Consider the following 23,068-nt stretch of genomic DNA (forward strand, 5'->3'; position numbering starts at 1 on the left):
ATCCCTGTGTCAACAAGCCAAGTTCCCCAAGGCAGACTTCAGAGACTTTCATTGTGCTTTTTTATAGGTAGAAGAGTGTTTTGACAGAAAGACCATGATCTCTGGGCCAAAATTTGGAGGCCTTCAGGAGTCTGGAGGAATCAGTGAAAGATAGGCCACACCTGTGCTTTTGCAGATCCCCGCTGGCTGAATGTCTGTGGTCTGGGCATTTGAATACATTTCTCTTACAATCTTTCCCTAAATATATGGGCTCAATAAAGCAAGCAAAGATGCACAATTAATTTTTAAAGGGCTACATGTCTAATATGGGCAATTATAAGCCAAATTTCCACAAATTTCTATGACTACATGTACAGTTTGAGTGTGGACATTTCAGATGATCAGTTATGAACTTAAAAGCCATTCGCACAACCAAAGAGCCAATGTGTATTACATAGTCGTTGCATAAGCAACTAGTTATCTCTCTGTTTGTTCCTTCCCTTGCGCACACTGGGGCTGATGCCTTTTCCTAGATCTGATATGACACTTAAAATATAATTATTCAAACTATTGCCACTGTATTTTCCTCATTTCTGATATTTCATAGCAAATGAAGAAATATATGATACTGTGTTTTGTCCAACTAATTCATAGTAATACCTTGAAACACTGCTGTGAGGCTGGATTTTTATCAGATCAACTGCCCACTTTGCAGCAGAGTATTATTTATGTATTTACTTGCTTGCCAGAGCAATTTTAATTTAAGCATTAACTGTATGTGCTGCTGAATACCATTTATATCCAAATACCTGATTGGTAGACCCAATGCAGATAGAGCACTATTCGCCAATATTTGGCACTGTAGAACAACATAGAGTGTTATTTGCTGATGCAAACCGTGAGTCTGAATTTCAGACTAGACTCGTACCAGTGAAACGTGCCACCCATCTAACAGGCATGCTAGAAGTCTGTCTGAGGCAAAGCATTTCAGTCTCTTTTTCAATATTTCCTGTTCCGTTTTGTTTGACCTTTAGTTAAAGACGCACCTGTACTCAGCAACATATGTTAGCGGATCCCTTGAGTAGTCACAACAGCATTCACTGGGGCCCGTTCACGGCGGAGCCAGCCTTCTACATCTATGACAATGACTTCAGCTTCATTCAGTTGCTGCCATGTGGTCCAAGCTAATGCGGGAGTGACCTTTCCCTACTCACCCCCTACAGAAAATCAGATACACCATCAATGTTCGGCCTTTCGTTGTGGACAGGGAGAGTAGAGGCAGAGGAAAGCCAAGTGATTGGTGTAGACAGTGGCTCACTAATAGGCCAGAGATACCACTGCATACCACAAGGAGCAGATAAAGAAAGGGCAAAGAAAGGCAGCTTGAAATGTGCGAGTAGATGGAAATTCTCTCTCCTTCACACACTGACCTCTTGTTGCCTGCTTGCTTGCTTTCTGCCCTAAAAGAAACCAGGCTGAAATAAAAGCAGATGGGGAGCCTCCTCGTTCCTTGATAATTGGCCTTTTCAGACACAAAGATTAAACCCTGCAGCCACAAGACCATCAGTTCTGCTTGTATTTTTTCCTTGCACTTTTATTGTGTTTCTCCCTAGATTTTAAATATAGTTTAACTAAGAATCATGTCAGCAAATTAAACCATTGAGTCTCAGTAATTATTGCAATAAATTAATTCAAAATTAGCGTTTACGGCAATCAAAGACCAGTTCCTTAGCCCATTAACAGCCCAAAGCAAAGTGACAATCTGGGTAACTGCTGGTAACAACCTATTTCATGGAGGTTATTGTTAACATAAATGCTTTGGTGTAAATCTGAGGGAGATAACATTGCTAAACAAATTATCAGCTTAATTGCTGCGAAAACTCATAGGATTAAGTGGGCAAGAAGAAGGGGGACGAACAAGACACCCCAGATAGAATTATAACCATGAAGTTTTGTTGGGGCTTTTTTTATTCATGTAGGGAAAAGAAAATCCTCAAATGCATTTTTCTTTGTGGCTAAGTCTTCCCATCCACAGAATGACTTGTGTGCCAGAGCTGAGTAGCTGCACCTATGTCTTGGTTTGCCCCATCTGGTATTTGAGCCCAAAGATGAAGTGATCTGGTGACGTTTTAAGTAGTGAAGCTTTAACCATGGTACCTGCAGCCTTCTTAATTTTTTCTGGTACTACTCTCTTAATTCTTCCACCTCCGTGTAGCAGCGAGGAATGTTGCTTCAATTGCTTTATGTGTGCCTTAAATTTCCCCATGCAGTGGCAGACTCTGTGCAAGCAACCGAGTCTTGCTTTAGCCCTCTAAATAGCCATGGATGTGCTGAGGAACCACACCAGTGGTGCAGGGTTGGACCCTAAAGGGGACTTGGCCAGTGGCTCACATAAAGTTTTTCTGAAGATGCTTTGGAGATAGATCTGCTAAACTCGGTTGCTCTTGCCTTTGCGAAGCTGTACTGGGAAGAAAAAAAGAGCTCCACACACCTCTGTGCGCAGGGGCACGGAGAACCACTTCAGTCTGTGCTCCCACCCACATACGCGTGTTCAGGGTTCCCTGTGTAGGACACTTACTTGGGAGGCAGAGGGTTTGGATTCTGCTCCTGGGTATGTCAGTAACTGTGTCTGCTGTGCCTCTGTACCATCCAGTAACACATGCACATTTCTTGGGTAGCGCTTGCCCTCCTTTGGAAAACGTTCAGAGTAAAACTTTGGAAAAAGTTCAGAGTATTATTGTGCTATAGCTATGGTAACTTGTCTGAGTTTCAAAATGCCCTTTGGGGGTAAGAAGGCTAACAGACGGGGCTTTGAGTGGCACCTTTTTGGCGGACATGTTGCAGGACCACATGTGCATAAAGTCAGTCTCCTCGAAGCACTGCCAGTCTCTTCCAACCTGGTTGCTTTCCTTTGAGCTTCTACAGGTCGAGTGTTTTCTGAGCAGGAGTGTCCTGACACTGACTGAAGGTGACTGGGAGCAAAACATAAATTCTTGTTGACTTAATTTGTTATTGAAATTTTAGTCGATTATCATGAAAAGTAAATGATCATGTAGTGCAATATTAGATATCTTAAAAAAAAGATTAAAATTCAAGTTATCTTCATTGACTGAGCTAGGACAAGTACCTAAAATAAAAATCTATGAATAGATTAACATATTAAACAGTGAGTGAGGTGTTCGGTTTTGGTTTTTTCTTTTTTGGTGGATTTGAAGGGAGAAAGATCTAGCAGGTTTTTTTGGTTTTACTGTGTATCACAGCTGCCATTTCTAGCCAGCTAACAATTTCTGTACATAAAACAGACAATAGATTATCATATTACTGGAGCTTTCATGTCAAAACCACATTCATTTTCTGAATCACATTCAATTCATCAACCAATATTTGCTCAAGGGCTTTTGCCAGCTACAATGTATCATTTTAATATAGTGTTGAACATTGGTTTTATTCTAGAGGTCAAATAATTATTGTTATTGTTATGGTTATCATTTTGTAGTTGTATAAATGATTTTTTTGTTTCACATGCCATGTGCTATTATGGTTTTTTGCAAAGGTTGCTTATGTGGACCCTAATCCACCTCTTAAAAAGATGCTTAATGTTGAACACATAAATAACCATACTTGATGTCAATAGAGCTAACCCCATGCATAAAACTTCCCAGCACTTTGCTGAGTCAGAACCTCTGTGACCTCTGAAATGAAGACTGACTCAAATTAGCATTTAAATTGGGTGCAATTTGTACTAATGCACTGGAAGTTGTCCTCCAAAGCAGGAGGTTTCTGCCGTCCCTGCAGAGGCAGAGGTAGCTCTTCTGTTTTCACGGCCTGTCCCCTTTTGACTTAGCTCCTACACAGGACGTATTTGAGGGTAGAGCTGGCTCCTCAGTAAATAAAATCCAGAGCTTTGTGCTATGAGGGATTAACCAAGGTTCTTGAAATGCAGCTCGTTCTTATCTGTGTCCCAGGAGCAGCAGTAGCTCAGTGAAGAAGGTGGCAAAGAAAAGAGAAGAGAAGCTGTTCCCTCCTCCGTTATCCCCCCTCTTGGACGAGCCTGTGCACCGGCGGCACAGCAGTGACAACGGCTCCTTCAGCCAAGAGACCACCATCACAAACACCCCTCAGACCAGCAGCGCTTCCTCCTCTGTTTCTAAACACAGAAAGAATGAAAATAAATCCTCTTCCAACCCCAAAGGAATCTGTGTAAGTAACCGACCTCTGTTGCTGGAAGTGAACAAGAGAAAATAAAATTAACTTAGCTTTGTTCTGTTTGATTTTTTTTTCCCCAGTATCTATTTTTAAATCCTTACGTAGCCCCACTCAGGAGCAGCGAGGAGTGGTTCTTTGCAGAGCTGGGCATAAGCAACTCTTGCAAGTTCTATTTTTATGTCAGGATTAGGCATCTACTTGGCATTGTGTATCACTCCCCGAAACACCCAGTCCCTGAGGCTCAGAGGAGAGCCTTTGCAGCCATCAACTAACGGAATTTAGTCCCTTAACTCTGTAGCTACAACACACACATTTTGAAAATAAAATGTCAAGAATTTTGGTATCCAGCGCCTGAATAATTACCCCAGAATCTCAGCCAGAATTAAGCACTGTAGTTATATTGAATATTGCAGAGTAAACTAAAGAGACAATAAAAATCTAACAAAAAGTTACCTGTCCATAGCACACTCAACATGGAACCATCTTCTCTCAGGTTTGCAGGCTCCCAGCTTTCAGCAGTAAGTAAGGTTCATTTACACCTAGTCTCCATGTATTACATATTTAAGATTTTAAATACCATGTAAATAGGCAGGAGGTTCCCCCCCAAAACACATCATTCTGTTACAGCCATCTCCCTATCAAAGGTTTTCGCATAGACAATTCCTTCTTGCTTGCTTTTCACCAGATTCAGATGGGGGTTTTTTGCTGAAAATACATGAAAAAGATCCAAAACTAGAAGCTGCTTAGCAAATTCACTAAAACATTTTAAAATACAAAATATTACATCAGTTTGTCATCCTCTTTTAGAGAAAACAGGGGAACTTCAGGGTTTTGGCTTATTTTAGAAAATACTCCTCCCTCTAGAGTTTCAAACAGTATCATTTAGTACCAAACTGTATCTTAGTATCATTGTCAAAATTAAAAAAAAGAAAATTCTACCGTGGAAAAGGACATGCATAGCCCCATTTTTCACTGTTAGCCGCTTTGTGAGAGGTTGTTACCCTGCACTGTAATAGTAAAGCTCACAAGTTGCGTTGGATCGTAGGTGACAAATCACTTCACCTTATTCATTCATCCCTGTTGCTTTCTGATATCATTGTGTCACTTCAAGCTGAGAGAGTAATACACACACCTTCAACTGAAATCAATGCCAAAATGAACTGCATATGTCAGCAAATAAACAATGCTGTGTAAACAGCAGGGCCACTTCCTCTCACTCCCAGCATCTCCAGTCAGATTTATCCTTGGTTTATCTATTATCCTGATGGAAGAAATCTTTTTCTTCTAAAATATGTTAGACTTCTTTCCCTAGTTCATTGGTTCATCTGTAATTTAGTTTCTCTGGTTGTGAACCTAGCTTGCAAGTTGCAATTGCCTGATTTAAATGCTGCTGTTATGCTTCTGGTTTTAGTCAATGCAGAGTCACAACTCCTGACTTCTGCTTTCCATTCTTGTCTCTGTTCTATGTAGGAAGGGTGAGGAAACCGTTCCTTGCTGAAATCCAAGCAGACTTTTCAGATGCCTTACAGTTAGCTAATAATAATATAGGTAAAAAGTTAGGTTAGTGTGATCCACCTTGAGTGAAGCTGAGTTTACACCCAGCCCTTCTTTGTTAGATTTCCCCACCTTTGCGTTAACCAGTGGCTCCAGTCAATACCACTGTGGTATCCAGGCTGACTTCACCTAAGAGTGTGAGTTAATGAGTTCAGGTGAGGGGTCAGAGGTAGAGTCATACTGCCTAATTAATCTAATAGGCTTATGTTATAAGGCATGGAAGGGTGGTTTTGTAAGGTAACCTGGATGTATTTGGGTAGATCTGAGTGCTACTTTGTGCCTCAGCCATTTGCTTGCTTGCTGGTTTGTTTGGGGGAGTGGATGTGAGCACTCACATTGTAGGAAGGTATTTGCTTGAACTACAAAGAGTTAATAACAGTGCTTTTTTTCAGGAGGAAGAATCTCACAATACACCAACAGCCAACACTCTTCTTGACACCAGCCATCTAGAAACAGACATCTGGTCTGCAATGCCAACGCTTTCCAATGGGAATTCTGAGCCCAGAAGACCCAAAATAGCATTTGATGATGCGTGAGTATTATTGGATCCCTGTGCTAGCTGCGTGTTGGGATTTTTTGTGCATGCAGAGCTCCCAGTGAAAGAGAGTATCTTTGATTATAACACTGGTATTGGGCACCTGTGTGGATAGTGCTGCACAAAGGCATGCACAGTTTTAATCTTTACAAATGAACTGTTGTCACTGGTTAATGAAGACTCGGTTGATAAATGTTTTGAGATCAGGGATGTAGGTTCATGATAATTCTTCTTCATTTTTTTATTTTAGCTCCTCTAATGGAAACTTCTTATACTTACATTAGTTTAAAATATTTTTCCTTTTCCTCTGTTCAGCACACATTAATGGGTCCTTTGGGTGGCCAGTTTCTACAGCTAGTTATTTTACATTCTGGTCACCCATCATATCTTTGTGTACAGCAGCTTCAGATTAATATCAGGTTAAGATTTAAAGAGATAAGTAGGCATACTTGTCAAAATTGTTCTTGGAAGCAGTCAGCAATTTTCCCAAGCAATGTTTGTCCAACTGTATAAAAACAAAGACTTGAAATAATGGATTTTGTCTCTTTAGGCTTCATAATGCGGATTATTACATGCAAGAGGCTAAGAAGCTAAAGCATAAAGCAGATGCATTGGTAGGTTATCGCAGGGTGGGAGGGGGTGTCCCTTTCCACTATGGAGCTGGGTGTTACAAAAATGTACATTCTGAATGTCGTCTAAAGCTTCAGAAACCAAGAGGAACCCTGCTATTGACTAAAGTCTGCTTCAGATTGTACTCCATGGACACACTGTCCACAAGTCAAACCCTGAGCACCGTTCCTAGCCTTTAACAACTCATTCCCAAACAAAAGAAGCTTCTTTCGATAGCTGGTATGTCTTCTGAGGAAAAGCAGCAGTCATGCTGTTTATGAAGGATATAAGATAATTTCATGAAAGATGATGTGTATTTGAATTTTGATTTCCTGTTCACTTTGAGCTGAAAACCAAAGTGTTGAAATATTCCGTAACAGAAAGTTAAGGAAGGCAAATCACCCTCCACCCCATTATCATGTGGTAAAACTGTTTCATATTTCCAATCCAGTTGTTTAAAATTTGCAACAATTGATTTTTAAATAGTACGTTCATTTTTATTACATGCTTTTAGGCTGGTAAATGAAGATTCAACGCTTCCCAAAAAATCTTGCAATGAGGTAATTCAATGCTGGGAAAGCTTTTTCTCTCATTTTACCCCAGATGAAATTCCAGTAAGACTGACCTAATTTTGCAAAGTGTTTTGATTTTGATAAAACTACTTAATCGGATAGATTATAGTCCAGCGTAGTTTGTTCAATCCAAACTGTTGCTAGTACTGAAGTGCCTTTAGTAGCCATTTGCTTTGTGGTTAGGGACTTTGCTCCCCTACGCTAGAGTGCAGAACAGCAGCTCATTTAGGTAGGCTTAGTGGAACTTGACTCCTCTATTTATTTAAAATAAGATGTCTAAAATGGAGTGTAGTCATTCACTTTTCCCCTCAAAATTGCAACTGAAAAAGAACTGGGTGATTATTCACCTCTGGCTTTATTATTTTGAGGTTTTTGCATGCATATCATTCCAGATCAGAGATTTAGTGCTTGGAAAGAAGTGTTTGCCAAAAAAAAAGACCAAAACAAAAAAACCCAAACAATCACATGCTATGTTTTTAAAACATAGAACAAACAAATCAATTAAAAAAACAAAAAAAAGGCTCTCCCTCTGCTGTCAGTGAGCTGAAGGAGAGCTGACATGTCAAGCTGCCTGCTTCAGCTCTCTGGGCTCCCTTTTGGCTTCGGCCACAGTGTCACCAAGCGTGTTTTCGGTGAGAGGTGGGTTCAGGTTTCTGGCAACCTGCCGTGAGTGTCGGTCAGTCAGCCGTTGTCCCTCCCGACCTGCCTGCTTGCGGGAGGTGACCTGCACCGCTTCCTGCGGCCCAACCCAGCAGAGCATCTTCAGCCAGAGCCCTGACATCGGCACGGGGGAAGGCTGGCAGAAGCAGACTGGCAACACCTCCCGCAGCTGATTGACCTTTAAAGAAAACACACATGGTTCTGGCACACGGATGCCTGCTCCATGCTAGCAAATATTTACAGGCTCAGGCTCCTGATGATCTCAACACGCTGTGTCAATCCACTTTCCTCCACAGCCTGATTCACTCAAAGTGTTGACCTGTCTCCCGTCCTCTTACCTGCGACGATGCCTTGCAGAAGCAGGGGTGTTTCTCAAGCAGAACTAAGAGAAGCAGGCATGGCACATCACGCTGCTGCTTGCAGGCAGGCCTTGTCTGTCACATGAAGTTTGACACCCTGAGTGCTCTGATGGGAATGTGAGCCCAGCCGCTACGATACAACTTGTTGGCAGATGTAAATACCCATGAACAAAGTATCTGCTTTTTCTTTCCGCTAGTTAGATCTCAACTTTTTTTTTTCCACCCAATACAGCTGCACACAAATTATCTCCATGTAACACATTTGCTGTAGTGTTAGTTGTCCTATGGAAACAGTTGCTTCTGGTTACTTGGTGCTGACATGATGAAGCACACACAGCATTGAAAGATGTGTTGCAATGGCTAGAAAGATAATGCGTGTGACCTCGAAATGTGTCAGCAAATGTTAATGAGGTTTGTGGCAATGCTGTTCCTGAGCTTGTACAGAAAAGAGATTTCTGGTGAAGGGCAGGGTATTTTGCACCTTGTGGGAGCAACCCCGTGAAAACCTATGCTTGTCTGGGACAGCAGTAAGGAATCAACTAATTTGGATGGGCTGCTGGAGTGACAACTGATTGTGCCATATGGAAGAAATCTTGGAGACCTCACTCTGTTCTCAGCTGAGCTGTGATGAGCTGGAGTAATTCCACCCACTCCACTAGAGTCAGCATGGAGCAAAGGGCAGAATCGGATCCCATTTCTGGCTCAAACTGTATGTCTGTACTAAATCTGCATGCAGCCAGGCTCCTTTGTTTATACCACAAGAAGTTGTATTTGGAACACTTGAAGCAAGGAATTTGAAGAATATACTGAGAAGTGGCCATTGGAATAGAGAGAAAACATTTAGAAATATTTCCCTTTCGTGATCATCCAAGTAATACCTGTCAGTTATACATCATCAGTATATCATACATATCATCAGCTTTGTGCATCATCAGTGCACAAGAGCAGAACTTGACAAGAACAGAACAAGGTATGCAGAGGGAACTAGTTATAAGGATTGCTTAGAAGTAGCCACTAAGGCAAATATGCTGTTATCTTGTATGTATACTAAATGTTCTGCTTATATGTTGCTAGGATGGGCTTCCATTTTGTGAATGGAAAACATATGCAGGTGCATCAAAAATATTTTGATAGAGTCATACAAAGAAATTTTTATATGATTTAAAGTATATTGCATCTCTTATATCAAATGCCACATTAGTAGAATTCTTATATCCAGCTATCAAAAATTGAAAATGTTAAATACTATTATAAAACACTTACTATAAAAGTGTCATATATAATATTCATTACACATAAAAAAAGAAATCAGTATGTCTAAGTCAGTTTAATCACAACCATTATGAGGGCTAAAACCTTTTGCAATAAAATCCTAGTAAAATAAAATATTTAGCAGTGGTATATTTTCTCCTTTTTTTTTTCCTGCTCTTTCAGTCATCACATAAGTGATGAGATTTTTTTTGGTCAACAGTTAACACAGAATGTGATGTCTGACAAATGGCATGGAGCTGTTACTTAACCCTTGCATAGTGACATTCAAACTTAGTTCATATATCAAGGAGCGATATGGATTTGTTCAAACATGCTTAGTGTCCCTCACTGCCTGTGTGAATCCATGCACGCCAATGGACATACATTGACTTTCCTCTCTGGAGCATCTGGTGATATGCTGCCAGAAAAGATTTGGTAAAAACGTAGACCCTGTCTTAGTTACTGTAGGAATGCATTCTTAACTACCAGCCTTGCTTTGCTTTCATCCTGATGCTACTGTTGCCTTGTATTATGATCTGTCTACCTAAAAATCAAAGCTGAAGGATTTTCTTGACAGTGTCGTTCCCATTTCAGCTGGAGAAGTTTGGCAAAGCAGTGAATTATGCTGATGCTGCCCTCTCCTTCATCGAGTGCGGGAACGCTATGGAGCGAGATCCATTAGAAGCTAAATCTCCATACACCATGTACTCAGAGACTGTGGAACTCATCAGGTTAATGTCCTTTCTGTGATCATTTTCATAATCTCATTTCAGTCATAATTAGAACCTGCTATGTTTTAAAAAACACCATTTCAACGTATTAATGATTTGTCCAAGGCATCTTCATCTCAGAAGTCATCATAATTAGTTCTTGCCATTTTATTAATGTCATGGAAAATTTATAATTGATGGACACTGCTTTTATAAATTATCCCCTTTAGAGGTTATAATGTGAGTGTTATAATTTGCAATATTCATAAAATTAAAATTGAAATGTAGTGGGTGGAAGTAAAGTATAGTAATTTCACTGTTTGGCAATGACACTTGTCTTTTAAAAGGTGTAGCTTTATAATTCAAAACATTAAATTGAGTCTATCAGGGTTTCTATTCCAAACCCAATTTTTAGAGGTTTATAGCATGTCTGTTAAAAAAAAACAAAACAACCTTAAGCTTTGCACATGAGATCATATCCAGAGAGGAAGCCTTCTGCATGGATTGTATTTAAAAAGTATATTTTTTAATGTTAAAGGAATGTGAACCAGCTGAATTAGTTTTAATACAGTTTTGTAGACTCGTAGGATAGAATATGGATGAGCGCCTTTACCTACTAATAAAGTGTCTGAATTATTATTTTAAAATCTGCTACTGTTCCCTATAGCTGTTTCATATTGTTTGCTCCATAGAAATAATGGTCTCCTGAGTAACTAAGGGCTTGTTTGCTTTAGTTGCTCAAATTATCAGAGTGAAATTGAGAAGGATTAAATTTACCTGTAAGTAGAACAACAGGATTTTTCCTCTTCACTGTGATGCACCTTTGCTTTCTGCAGTGCATGCTGGGAATATCACCATTAATGTCAGTGTAATTACTGGCAGTTTGCACAAGAGAAAGAAAAGGAGGCAAATCAGGCCCTAAATGATTGGGTGTTAGTATGGCAGAGGTGTTTTTCTAATGTTTTTAACATGCCATATTAGCTATTAGGGACTGCCAAAAATAATGCATGCTTTACATTTTGAATAAGTAGATATTTACATAATAAAATGTATCAAATTTTAAGAAGCTCTTACTCTCAAGTAAGAGATGTGCCTGTTAAATATTTTAAAACATGTTTTTACATTCTACACTTCATAAAGAGAAGAAGAAAATCTAAAGAGGTTACTCAACAAAAAAATGATGTTCACTCAACACGATGTGAGTTAAATCCTCCAGAGCAGAGCACTTAAGAAAAGGAGGCACTTACCTCTGCTCCAGCGTGCTGGAACTCCTCCTGCATTCCGACAGCGGGCAGTTCAGTACGTGTGTGCAGCTTGTCCTGAACTACACAACTACAGTGGTATGGCAGGATAAATTGTATCTAAAGAAATATTCTTTAAAGAACTGAGTCCTTCTTTATGGCACAGTTGAAAATGTTGCTCAGACCAGCAGTCTGTCTGTTCATTAGTGGATGGACCGAAAATCTTCATTCATTCCAGACCCACAAGACATGCACCACTGAACTCAGAGAATGGCAGCTCTAGGAGTAGCTCACAAATGGGTGATACCTGCAGCTCCCCTCCACCATACAGTGCTGGTGCTGGATGGAGTCAGCTGAGTGTATGGCTGCGTCTTGGAGCAACTGGCACTCACCAGCACGCACAGCCCCGCTGCCTTGCTCTTCCCGGCAGCTCCTGTATCAGCACAGTCCTAGCACAGGCTACGTGATAGATAGACCTTGGCATGGAAACAGCACCTGAACTGCTTTTGGATTGCTTTTGGAATGGCTTTTAACTATGGAAGGATCTGGAGGACTTTGTTGCAGTATATCTCCAATTTCTAAATAGCTAAAGTCAGGTGAGATTAATTCCATCACCTACCTTCAAAGGTAGAGCTTAACTTACCAACTCTTGTATGCAGCATCTTGTAGGCAGCCAGTGAGAGACTGATTTGCCCATTTAATTGCTGTCATTAGTCAGACATGGAAGAAAGATGATTGCCCAGGCTGGTACAGGTTCAATAAACTCCATGGACAAATACACAGTTCTTGTGGGCTGCAGTCGGTGTTGAATGTGCAAACAAAGTACACGGCTGTGCACACACAACTTCTCGTTGTGGCTCCTGATGTTAACATAGATTTTTACTGTGATAGAATAAATAGAAGAAGATTTTTCTCCCTTTTACTTCTCCCTCCATCAGAGAAACTATTTTCCCCTTTTGCATTAGCTGTGTCTGCTCTGAGTATCTGCATCAGACACCTATTTGTGAAAGCAAGTGGAGCATCAAAATAATTGAGAATATCAGAGATCTGACTGTCAAAGGTGTTTTAAGTGAACGGCAGTACTAAAATCCCCAACACTGAAAATCCCAAAGACACATTTAGCTTCGTGTTTGATCAGGTTCAGTCAGTATGACTGGAACAACAATACCAAAGAGCAGGTGAGGTGGGACATGGAGGTTGGTGTGCTACAGCTGCAAGCTGGGGGCTGATGATGGGGGTGGTGGGAAGAAGGCAGAGCAAGAGCAGCACTGCCTGCCTGCACTCCATTACCTCCTTGTAAATGAGAACTCATCAAGACTGCCTGGATACCTTAAAACTTTCTTACGCAACGCTGAACCCTATTACTTATTCTAACACAAGTACCTGTGAAATTGCATTAGGGCTCAGAACAATGATTTTATGCGATGAATTGATTTTCAAGAGACTAAATGCATGGAATAGAGTGTGCTCAGTTAAAGAAAAACAAAGATAGAGGAGGTAGGAATACTCAATCTTTGATCATCCAAATGCTGGACAGCAGCAATTAAATAGAGAGGGAAGACCAAGTACACAAGACTCATAAATTAATAGACCCAAGAATTTAAAAAGCTGTGAACATGACCCTCCCTGTATTTAAAACCATTTTCTATAGAAAATACATTAAAAGCTTTGAAGAAGCATTTATGAGAAGGATTTTGAAGGCATTGTTAAGCCCAAAGTATTATATCTAAAACCTTATTATATATTACTCTACTCCTCAGTACATACAGGGCCAAGACCTTATGCTTCTGCCCAACACTCATCTCAGATATTTGCAGGACTCAGCCTAGATGGCTGGATATAATATCATTAATATGCCCAAGTATAGTTCACCTTGTTGGCCCAGAAAGTGGGTTGGTGGTTTACTTTAGCCCTCCAGGTTTCAAGTGGTGCTTTCTGTTGAATTTTGCATTGATCTCATCGTTACAGAACAGCGTGACCATTGACTGTTGCAGTCGGAGAATATCTGTGTGTGGCTGTTATTTTGCAGAGTGTCACTAGTATTCCTGGAAACATCTTAACTCTCAATTTCTTCTCTCCTCGCCTTTCTGACAAGGTATGCAATGAGACTCAAGAATTTCACAGGCTCTTGTGCCACGGAAGGGGACAAGAAATTAGCAGTTTTATGGTAAGTCCCATTGCGACAATGAGAGAAGCAGCTAAAATCTTAAGGAGGACTTTAAAAGTACTGAATTACTTAAACAGCTTACAGAAGATCATTATTCTTGTTTTCCATTAAACTATTAAAGGATAACTAATGGATTTCTTCAGCAGCTGACTAAACATTTATTCTTCTAATTTATACTCTTATCAAGATGGGATTTTAATGCTTTTGACCACTTTTTTTTCTTTCTCCATTTGCTTGCGTTTCAAAATCTAACCTTAGAACAGAAACTGCAAAATATAGGTCAGCTTTTTTTTTTTTTTTACAGTTTATAGGTTTCATTAAGCAATGGAATTAACATAATCCTTTCCTAATTACCACAGCTACCGATGCTTATCACTTCTCTACTTGAGAATGTTTAAACTAAAGAAGGACCATGCTATGAAGTACTCCAGATCTCTGATGGAATATTTTAAGGTAATCTTTTTTTATGTTTAATTTATTGATATGAAATGAAATTCCTACCAGCACTAAGAGCTCTCACAAGTATAACTGCGTGACTTAAAAGTCCCACATTTAACCTCTCCTCTGGGAAATGCAGGCAGGATGGCTGCCAGTGAGTGGGGACAGAAGTGAATTTTGGGATTTTTGGATTAGTCACTTGATTCAAAGGACCATGCTCAGTAATTCTCCTAAAATAACATTATTCTCAACTCCATGTAATGTTTATGCAAGTTTCTGTAAAGGAAACTGATTCTTTCAAGATTTCAATGTGCAAGTGATTATGAACTGAGCCCCAATGAACTGTAAGAAAGCAAGTATTTGGGCTTTAGTTAGTTAAATATAGATTTTAAATTCAGTGAGATTTGTTGAAGCTTATTGCAGACTTAGAGATTTCTCCTTTTATTTCTGTGGAACTTCAAATTGCCTTATCTACAGCTTGAAAGTTTGCCGTTACCTTGAATCGAGTGGAGCTGAGCTGACTGTCATGACTCGGTGATGGTTTCCTTTACCTGGTCAAATGCTATTTACCCAGTGTAAGAATGACAAGTCCTCACAGTTCCTAAATGAAGAGAGAAACCGAATCTTTCTTCAGCTCTGCCAAGGTTTTGATATTTATATTTTACTGGTTAAAGCTGTTTAAAGCATACATTAATTCTTGTGCTTTATTACTACATATTATTCTATAATTATGTAATTATACTGGTTTGTCAGCCCATCAGTCTTTTTTTGGGGTTTTTTTCAGCCTCTCTGAATTTGTTCCAGGCTTTGACGTATTAGCACTGCAAACCAGTAAAACCTTTAACACTGCAGTTTTAATATTTTCATGTAAATGGCAACAAAATGGTCTTTCTGCTGTAAAACTCCAGTACTGTCATGCTAGCAACCACCACTTCCCTGGTGTCTTCTGTGTGTGTGTCTCTGTAACTTCAGTAATGTTACTCCTGATCTTCCGCTTGAATTGAGGCTCTCTTGAAGCCATTAGGAGTGTCTCTGTTGTACTCACAGAATTTTCAGTCAGGGATTTGCACAACAAATTAAATTTGAACTAGACACATTTGTAGCCTCAGCATTTTCATGAAATGTATTCCATCTACTTCAGAACTTATCCAGTGTGAATGTAGATTGTCTCTTAAAAAAAGGTTATTAAACATATCATTTGATAAACTTTTCCTGCAGAAAGTAATGATTTCTTAAAAAGAAAAAGAAGGGGGCGGAGGGGATTCTCCTTTCCCTTAAAGCCACTTTACTTTCTCTAGCTGTGCAAATAGGTACAATGAAGAACATATTACTGCTTCCAGCATAATACCATTTTACTGCATCTGCACAGAGAAAATGCTTTTTAATGTAAATGAAAATAAGAGAAAAAAATTTAAAACATAATAAACCAGACAAATCAGGAATGCTGGTTTTTGGCATCCAGTTGAAGCTGAGTGTTTCAGCTAATGTCACTGTGTGTATGCTATGGGCACTGTAACTCATTTGCTAGAAGCAGCGTTGGAGTGTATGCAGATTATATGTTCAGTATATTTTTGTAGTAAAAGCATAGGAGGAGAAAAGAAAAGAGTGGCAATTATTAACGACGTATTAGTTTTGTATTGCTGCGCAGTGTTCTCTATGTTCACTAGCGAGAATCTGTAATACAAATGAAATAGATTAACTATTTGAATAGAGTTGCTACTCAAAATTTTGCACGCTTTTAACTGTGAAAAGCAGCCCACTGTTGGTGGCACAGCTGGAGAAGATTTTTTTTGGCAGAATTTTTTCTCATACTTTTCCTCACAAATGCCACTTTGTCCAAATTGAAGCCACTTGTGGACAGAACTAATTGTGATTAATTTCCAATTAAAAGTTTCAAATTTGTTTTTTTGACATTTCAAAACCGAAAATAACCATTTAATCATAAAAGTAGTTTGGAAATTCAGAGACAACTTAGAGTAAAATAGAACTAAAATGATAAATTTTTTAAATTTAAATCAAACTTTTAAGATTAGCAAAAGTGGCACCTTTTGATGAGTTTCATGTAAAAGTTTGCGGAATATTTTTATGATTTTGAAAATGTGTTGTCAGTAGTCATTGGCAGAAGTCTTTCAAATATTTTCATTGTCAAGTAACTACCTCCGATCAAATTCTAGTCTTCATCTTGACAGATCTAGTATTTGTCTCCAGATACTGTTGGGAACAATCCCCAGACAGCAGAAACTAACATCAAAGCTGCTTCTTCATCCCTGAAGACTTTCCAGGGCAGTTTAGGATCTCCCTCCTGCTTACATATGAGTGAGTGGCACACTACGTATGCTCTGCACTGCAACACACTCCATCTGCTGCTTGCATCTTTATGAAACGCAGTGGCGTGCTGTGTAGAAACATACCGTATGGTGGTTTGGGCAGCGTCTTCTGCTTTGGTCAATACTGTTTGGCAAGTTTAGCTGTGTTTTAGAAGTCAAGGGTAGGATTTTGCTCCCAGAGTCAGCTGTGTGACCTTGGCCCGTGCCCTGGGCTGCTCTGTGCTCCACTGACTCTCTGTGCCTCACATGCAAAATAGCAATTACAGTAACCAGATGAATCTTGTAATAATGACAGTAATACTTTGCAGAGAACTTGTAAAATTTGATTGAATTTTCAGTGGGCATGGTGACTTCTTTGCAAGGGAGATCAGAGTGATTATTTTCAGAAGGCACACATAGATAGCTTCAGTCCTGATATTACCGCTTTTTATGGGAACTAAGTAAGATAACACCCAGTCTGAGCAAGACTGGAAAAATCTGGGCTTTATTGTTGCTGGGCAGTCTTTTTGTATAGGGTTGTACAAGGTGCTACATAGGCATGACAGGAAGAATGAGTAAGCAGGTAAGGAAAGTCAGTTTATGCCAATAAAATACATAAAAACAAGGGTACTCAAGCAGATCCTTACTAGAAGTTTTATTTCTCCTACTATCTGAATCCCAAGCCACCTTCCCTAGCAATTTGAGAGAGATTAATTTCGTTAAGGCATCAAGCTAATTTCTTTTTGTTTCTTGTTAAAAGTTTGCAGGTCTCCCTAAAGCTGAGAAGTCATTTGCGCTCTGAAGAACTTTGTAGAGTAAATTTCAGTGGTAATTAAACCACTTCTTTGTGAACTACATCTGCTTTTACTGGAACCTTACTGTATTCCCTCTTTCATCAAGTGACTTTCAAGCTACTGGTTGGAACCTACCAATGATCCACCAGCCATTTAATTATGGGACTGATGTGCAGAGCTGTTCTGTTGCATGCACTGTAGCTCTTGCAATGAGAACAGGGGAGTGTTGAGCCTTGTGTCATCAGTATTCATGTATTTGCATCACCTTTATTTACATTTCGGTTTTGTGTTTACAGAACTCTTCAAAAGCCTCACAGGCCCCCTCACCTTGGGGCGGCAATGGAAAGTGAGTATGTTCTGCTGAGTACTTCTGTCTGGGGACAAGTGGTTCCAAGAGGGAGGGAAATGTTTGGGTGCCTGTAAAGGCAAAGGATGGGCCATGACTCAGTGGTTTGGGAGCTACAGGTATGTTTCAAGTATGTAGCAGGTAGAAAATGTTCTGGTGGGCTACAGAGTTGATCTTACAGCTGCCTTGGGCTTGTGGAGATGAGGGGCTCTCACTGGGCTAAATCAGGTACCCGTGTGAGCCTTCTGGTGCGGGTGGGAAGGAGGAGCTGAAACACACCTTCGCCTTTGTACAAAGCCTCCTTAAGTCTAAAGTCAGCCGTGGTGGGTCTGTGCTGAATTCTTTGATGCTTTGCTTCTCAAGCCAATTGAAGGCCATAAAAATATCTGTTAATTAGCTAGCAAGTACCATGTCATTTCAGGAAGCCAAAGTAAAGTTAACCTTCATTGCAATGATTTTTCAATGATTCATTCAGTAATGAAAGACCAATGAATATTTCATTGATATATGGTAAGTGCTGTTTAATAAAACTGAAGGCGTAATAGTGGTGAAAATGTGAAGGCACTTAGTCAACCAATTATCGGTGGCTTTATACTAATGTTAAAACACCCTCGCCTCAGATATGAAGTCAGGGTAATGCAATTAAGATACGCTGTTCAGTGTAGGTGCATTGCTGCTGCACCCTTGCCTTTATCTTGCAATGTCTGTTGCCACCTGACACACATTTCTTCTGCTCCTATCTCTGGCCATACATACAGACATAGGTAAAACAAAGGAGAAGGACTTTTCTTTCCTTCTTTGTTTGAGTAGGCTGAATTCTAGGAAAAAATTATTATTGTTAATGGTCTCTTTCTGGTGGTTCATAAGAAGAAATGTCTACTAGACACACCTGAGAAACCAAATAAGGAAAAAAAGTAATAAAACTGTAGAAGGGATTAAAGGTTAACACACAAAGAATTGAAGTTTTCCAATAGACTTTGTCCTGAATCAGTGCAGAATCAAAAATGACAACATTTTGCTTAAAGGAAAATATTGTCCTAGATAATTCAAAATATTTTGGTGTGTGTATATATACATGCACATCAAATACACAAAATTATTTTGAATAACTGAGTGTATAAAGGTGTTGAAGTATATGACACAGACTAAAGCACTGAAATACAAAATCACTTTAAACAAAAACTGAAAGGATATTTTAACATGGTAACAGCTACTAATTTAAATTATTCATTATATGCCAGTTTTTCAAGGCATTTAAATGTCAGTGAAACCTTGTATTGCAATAAAAATACAGTAAGGTCTACATAAAATTTTATTGCCAAAATAGACCACTGGAGCATTACACCTCTTTTTTTCCCTTAAGGAGGTGGCTTATACCTGAAAATTTCATGGAACGGAAGTCATCCTTTTGTTCCCATCCTATAACAGACCGCTATGGGGTGTGTGCTCTGCAGGTGACGACACCTCCCTTGCTATTTAAAGGAGCTGAATAGGTGCCCAGGATTTAGAATCAGTGGGTTTTGACTGGAGGAGAAAATTCTTGTCCAGCCACACGTAGGCAGCAGAAACCCAGCATTCAGGTCAGCATCACTTCTAACATAACACCAAGCTGATGGGTCTCTTCGCACCACCTTTGGAGGTAAGGCAGTAAAGCTCTGAAAGTGCACTTCTCTGTCATTTATTCAGAGAAGGAAGCTCTTGACATGCAAGAATAACTGAGTATTACGAGGCCTTGTTGTAACGGTGTTATTATGACACCTGTGACCCAACACACAGAGACCACAGTCCACACTCAGGTTTGTGTCCCCTTTGTCTGGAGTCTCAGAAGAAAAGCTCTCCAGCTCAGAGCTGCCGTATATCTTGGGTGTCTCCTGGTGGCCCCAAGGACTGTCACTGGCCTGGAGCTGCCACTGGCAGCATGTTCTCTGCCTTCCCCAAGGCTACTCACTGTGCAGTTTCCTCTTATTCCCCTGCAAAGTTGTACCAAATGGGAAGAGAAGTCACATAACACAGAGGGGAGACCAAACACCATCAGGGTGTGGCACCACTGGAGATGGATCAGCAGCCTGGTTCAGAATGGGGAGATAGCAGGGTCTTCCTAAATCTTTTGAACAAAGCAAAACTTACCCATTGCTATGAAGTATAGTCTGCTTGGCATCTCAAACCATCAAAAATCTCAGCTTGGCTTACTGGAATTTCTGGCCACTTTTGTTTGAAAGGCTTGTGAACCTCTACAAAGTTGGCCTGAATTCCAGGCTGGCAATGAAACAATTTTTCCCTGGTTTCATTACAGAAATGTTTCCCACCTCTAGCGACAGAACGCACAAAATAGAGAGATTTAATAGACTCACCACAGTAATAATGGCTGTGCTCAACAGGGTAAATCCAATGAACAATGTGCTTTATTTGGCAGAAGTGCGTCAGCTTGTTGTAAGCGGCTCTAACAAAATACTCCTGGTCTCCTCAGATACTTATGATTTTTAACTGCTCCCAGACCTAATCTAGTATAGTTCAGCTCATCTGTGCATTAAAGACACTGTGGCGTGTCAAGTAACCAGGATGTTTTGAGACTTAAAAATAAAACGTTTGTGCCGTAGGATATGCTTAAACTATAACACGTTATCTGTGTAAAAAGCTACTAGCTGCTGAATTAATGTGGTCCCTAGCTCTGGAAAAAGAATGTATCGCAGGAGCCTGTTGTTGAGCACAGGTAGTAGCAAGGCACTGCTGGAAAATCTGCAGCAAAGGCTGTTGCCGTAAGTGCCTTTCAGGCCAAGGCTGTGCCACGGTGGCAGTCTGTCCTACAGCACCTGCAAAGTACCAGCGCAGCAGGTCCCTGCCCACGCTTCATGTTCCAGACCACCGACGGTGGCTGGTAAAGCCAAGAGGAGCAGTGTTTCTGTCCTGGGGTTTGGATCAGGCCCGTGGCGGGGCTGAGGGAGCGTGATGCTGCTGCGCAGCGTGAGGCGTCAGTGGCCGCCACTCAGGAGAGGGGTTCAAGTTTCCCTGCCCAGAGAGTTTTGGTGTCTTGGCTTCATGCAGAGAGCGCCAAGAGCGTCTCGGCCCTGCGTTTGAAGTGTGTTCCACAGCAAATCGAATGCATTTGTTTAGGTAAGTGGTTCCAAATGGGGGCAAAAGAAGAAGTTTTTGGAACCCTTAGTCTTGTTCGCTGAAACAGATTTTGAAAGAGCAGAGCTGTATGTGAACGTTCAGCGCTGCACAGCTCCAAACATGGGCTTGCTGTGCTGACCTCTGCACTGCCGGCAGCCAGCAGGTGATTCCTAACTGCTGGTGTTAGAATTAAAGGAAAATCTATATTAGAACATCAGTGCTGCACTAAGTAGGTAACTTAAAACACTGCTCTGTACAAAACTGTGTGGATGAACTGTAGGCAATTAGAAACAAATCTCCATAGCCAGTCTTAGAGAATCCTATAGAGATACTCATAATCCTGCAGTACCCTCAGCTCCTAATGCTGCTCTGCAGGGTGCTTTTAAGACTTGCACTTTACTTATTGTGGTGACTGTATTTGGAGCAAACTGTCATTGTGGCTTCCACAAAATGCTTTGATAATAAGCCAATATTGCACATTGAGTGTTTTCTAACTGCCATTGCAGCTTCTGGCAGCAGGTAGAAAAATCATTACAGCTATGAGATAGTTCTTTCTCTGAAAGATTGCTCTATTTTTATGATAGATTTTTTTTTTTAAATAACAGGTTCATTTGTAGGGAGAATTAAATCCCTTTTTATTTTCAATCATTCCCAGTTTATAAGCTCTCCTTTCTCATAAAACCAGGAGATACTACTGCACATTCACCCCTGACTGGGATGCAGAGATAATTTTTCAAGCGCGTTTAGGATGGCAATGAACTGGGGGGTGTGTGAGGGGGACTCACTCTCCCTTTACCTTTCACAGGAGCACAGAAACACCGTCGCCCATGTCCCTGAGCCCGTCCCCCATCAGCTCTGCCGGAAGCAGCACGGGCACTGCCGGCTCCTCATCGGCGGGGACCATCACCATCCCTCAGCGCATCCACCACATGGCTGCCAGCCACGTCAACATCACCAACAATGTCCTGCGGAGCTACGAGCACTGGGACATGGCTGACAAGCTGACCAAGGAGAATAAAGGTGCCCCACTTGGCTTCTTCCTTCTCCCCGTTGGCTCATCAGCTTTAGCTTTCTTTCTGTTCTCATAGGCATTGTTTGGAATTGGACCCAGAGCCGCCGCATCTAAGAGCACAACTGTGACAGCTTGAGCAAACAGACCAAATCTGCTTGCCGGTCACTGTAGCCAATGCGTATCTTCTCTTGTCAAGCACAGAGGGGGGATGTGTAACACACGCTGAACATGGGGTTATCAGAGCAGCTGGCAAATAATTTAGCGAACATGAGCCCCAAGTGATGAGAGCATTTGAGTCTGCAGATTTGTTCACAGTTTCAGCTTCTTGTAGAGCACTGAGGTTATTTTCATACTGCTCTGTCAACTGGTTTAAGACTATTAAAATGCTAGCTAGGATAATAAGCAAACATTAGATGTTATGTTTGTGCAGAGAGTCCGATTAGATGTCCACTGAAAGCCATGACCTTGACTCTCCTATGGTTGGATTGCAAATCTGCTTGTTTATTCCGAACAGCAAAATGTGAAGTCTTTACCACAGTCATTTCAGAGGAGTTGTGGCAAGCAGTTTGTGACTGGGTTGTATCAAGTATAGTGGAGTGGCTGAGATGTAAGTAAAGGACAAATCTGGCCTATTGTTGGCCGGCTGTGAGCTTCCCCATGATAATGTAATTATTCAGATTCCAGCTTTGGACTTGCACAAATCATTGACAAAGCTTTCTTTAACACTAGAGGTGCAGAGCCTAACTGGGAAATATTCTTATCATGAATTGGCTCATTCTCTTAAATTATACTGAGATTTCAGATGGCTGACTTTTCCTGACAAATGTGCTCACTGTATGCAGTTTGATCTTACTTCCATTAATGTCAGTGGCAAATTTCCACTGATTTAGAGAAACTAAGCTTGAGATTTATAGAGTTTTATGTCTGAATGGTGGGTCATAATGATCTGTCCCTGGATGAAGAACAATAATAGAAGTTCCGTCCAGTCCTCCCCACTGTTTCTTGTCTTTGTTCACATTGGTTAATTTAGTAGCGATACAGTCATTTTGGATTTTTTCCATAGCTGCATCCATTTTCACAAAATGGGAAAGTGATTCCCTGTCAAATGTAGTGCAGAATGTTACAGTGGGAATGCAGAAGGATGCTCTGATAGGAGAAAGAGATGGCGATAATCTTGTAATTAGCCCTGTGTGTTGTGGAGTTGTTAAATGTTCTACT

The 23,068-nt window shown here is 40.5% G+C and overlaps 1 protein-coding gene across 4 annotated transcripts in view; it reads left to right on the top strand.

The window, feature by feature from the left end:
• Positions 1-23,068, top strand: part of AFF2 (ALF transcription elongation factor 2) — a 353,085-nt gene that overhangs the window by 317,070 nt on the left and 12,947 nt on the right. For all 4 annotated transcript variants that reach the window (XR_012765473.1, XR_012765474.1, XM_075435219.1 and 1 more), the window contains exons 13-20: positions 3,945-4,179; positions 6,132-6,271; positions 6,825-6,888; positions 10,320-10,456; positions 13,772-13,843; positions 14,203-14,296; positions 17,678-17,727; positions 21,644-21,858. Coding sequence is in view for 2 of the 4 variants with exons in the window: in XM_075435219.1 (XP_075291334.1) it covers positions 3,945-4,179; positions 6,132-6,271; positions 6,825-6,888; positions 10,320-10,456; positions 13,772-13,843; positions 14,203-14,296; positions 17,678-17,727; positions 21,644-21,858 (1,007 nt within the window). In the remaining 2 variants the exon portion in view is untranslated. The remainder of the gene's footprint in view (positions 1-3,944; positions 4,180-6,131; positions 6,272-6,824; positions 6,889-10,319; positions 10,457-13,771; positions 13,844-14,202; positions 14,297-17,677; positions 17,728-21,643; positions 21,859-23,068) is intronic.

This window comes from Opisthocomus hoazin, chromosome 14, assembly GCF_030867145.1.
Source record: "Opisthocomus hoazin isolate bOpiHoa1 chromosome 14, bOpiHoa1.hap1, whole genome shotgun sequence".
Lineage (NCBI taxonomy): Eukaryota > Metazoa > Chordata > Aves > Opisthocomiformes > Opisthocomidae > Opisthocomus > Opisthocomus hoazin.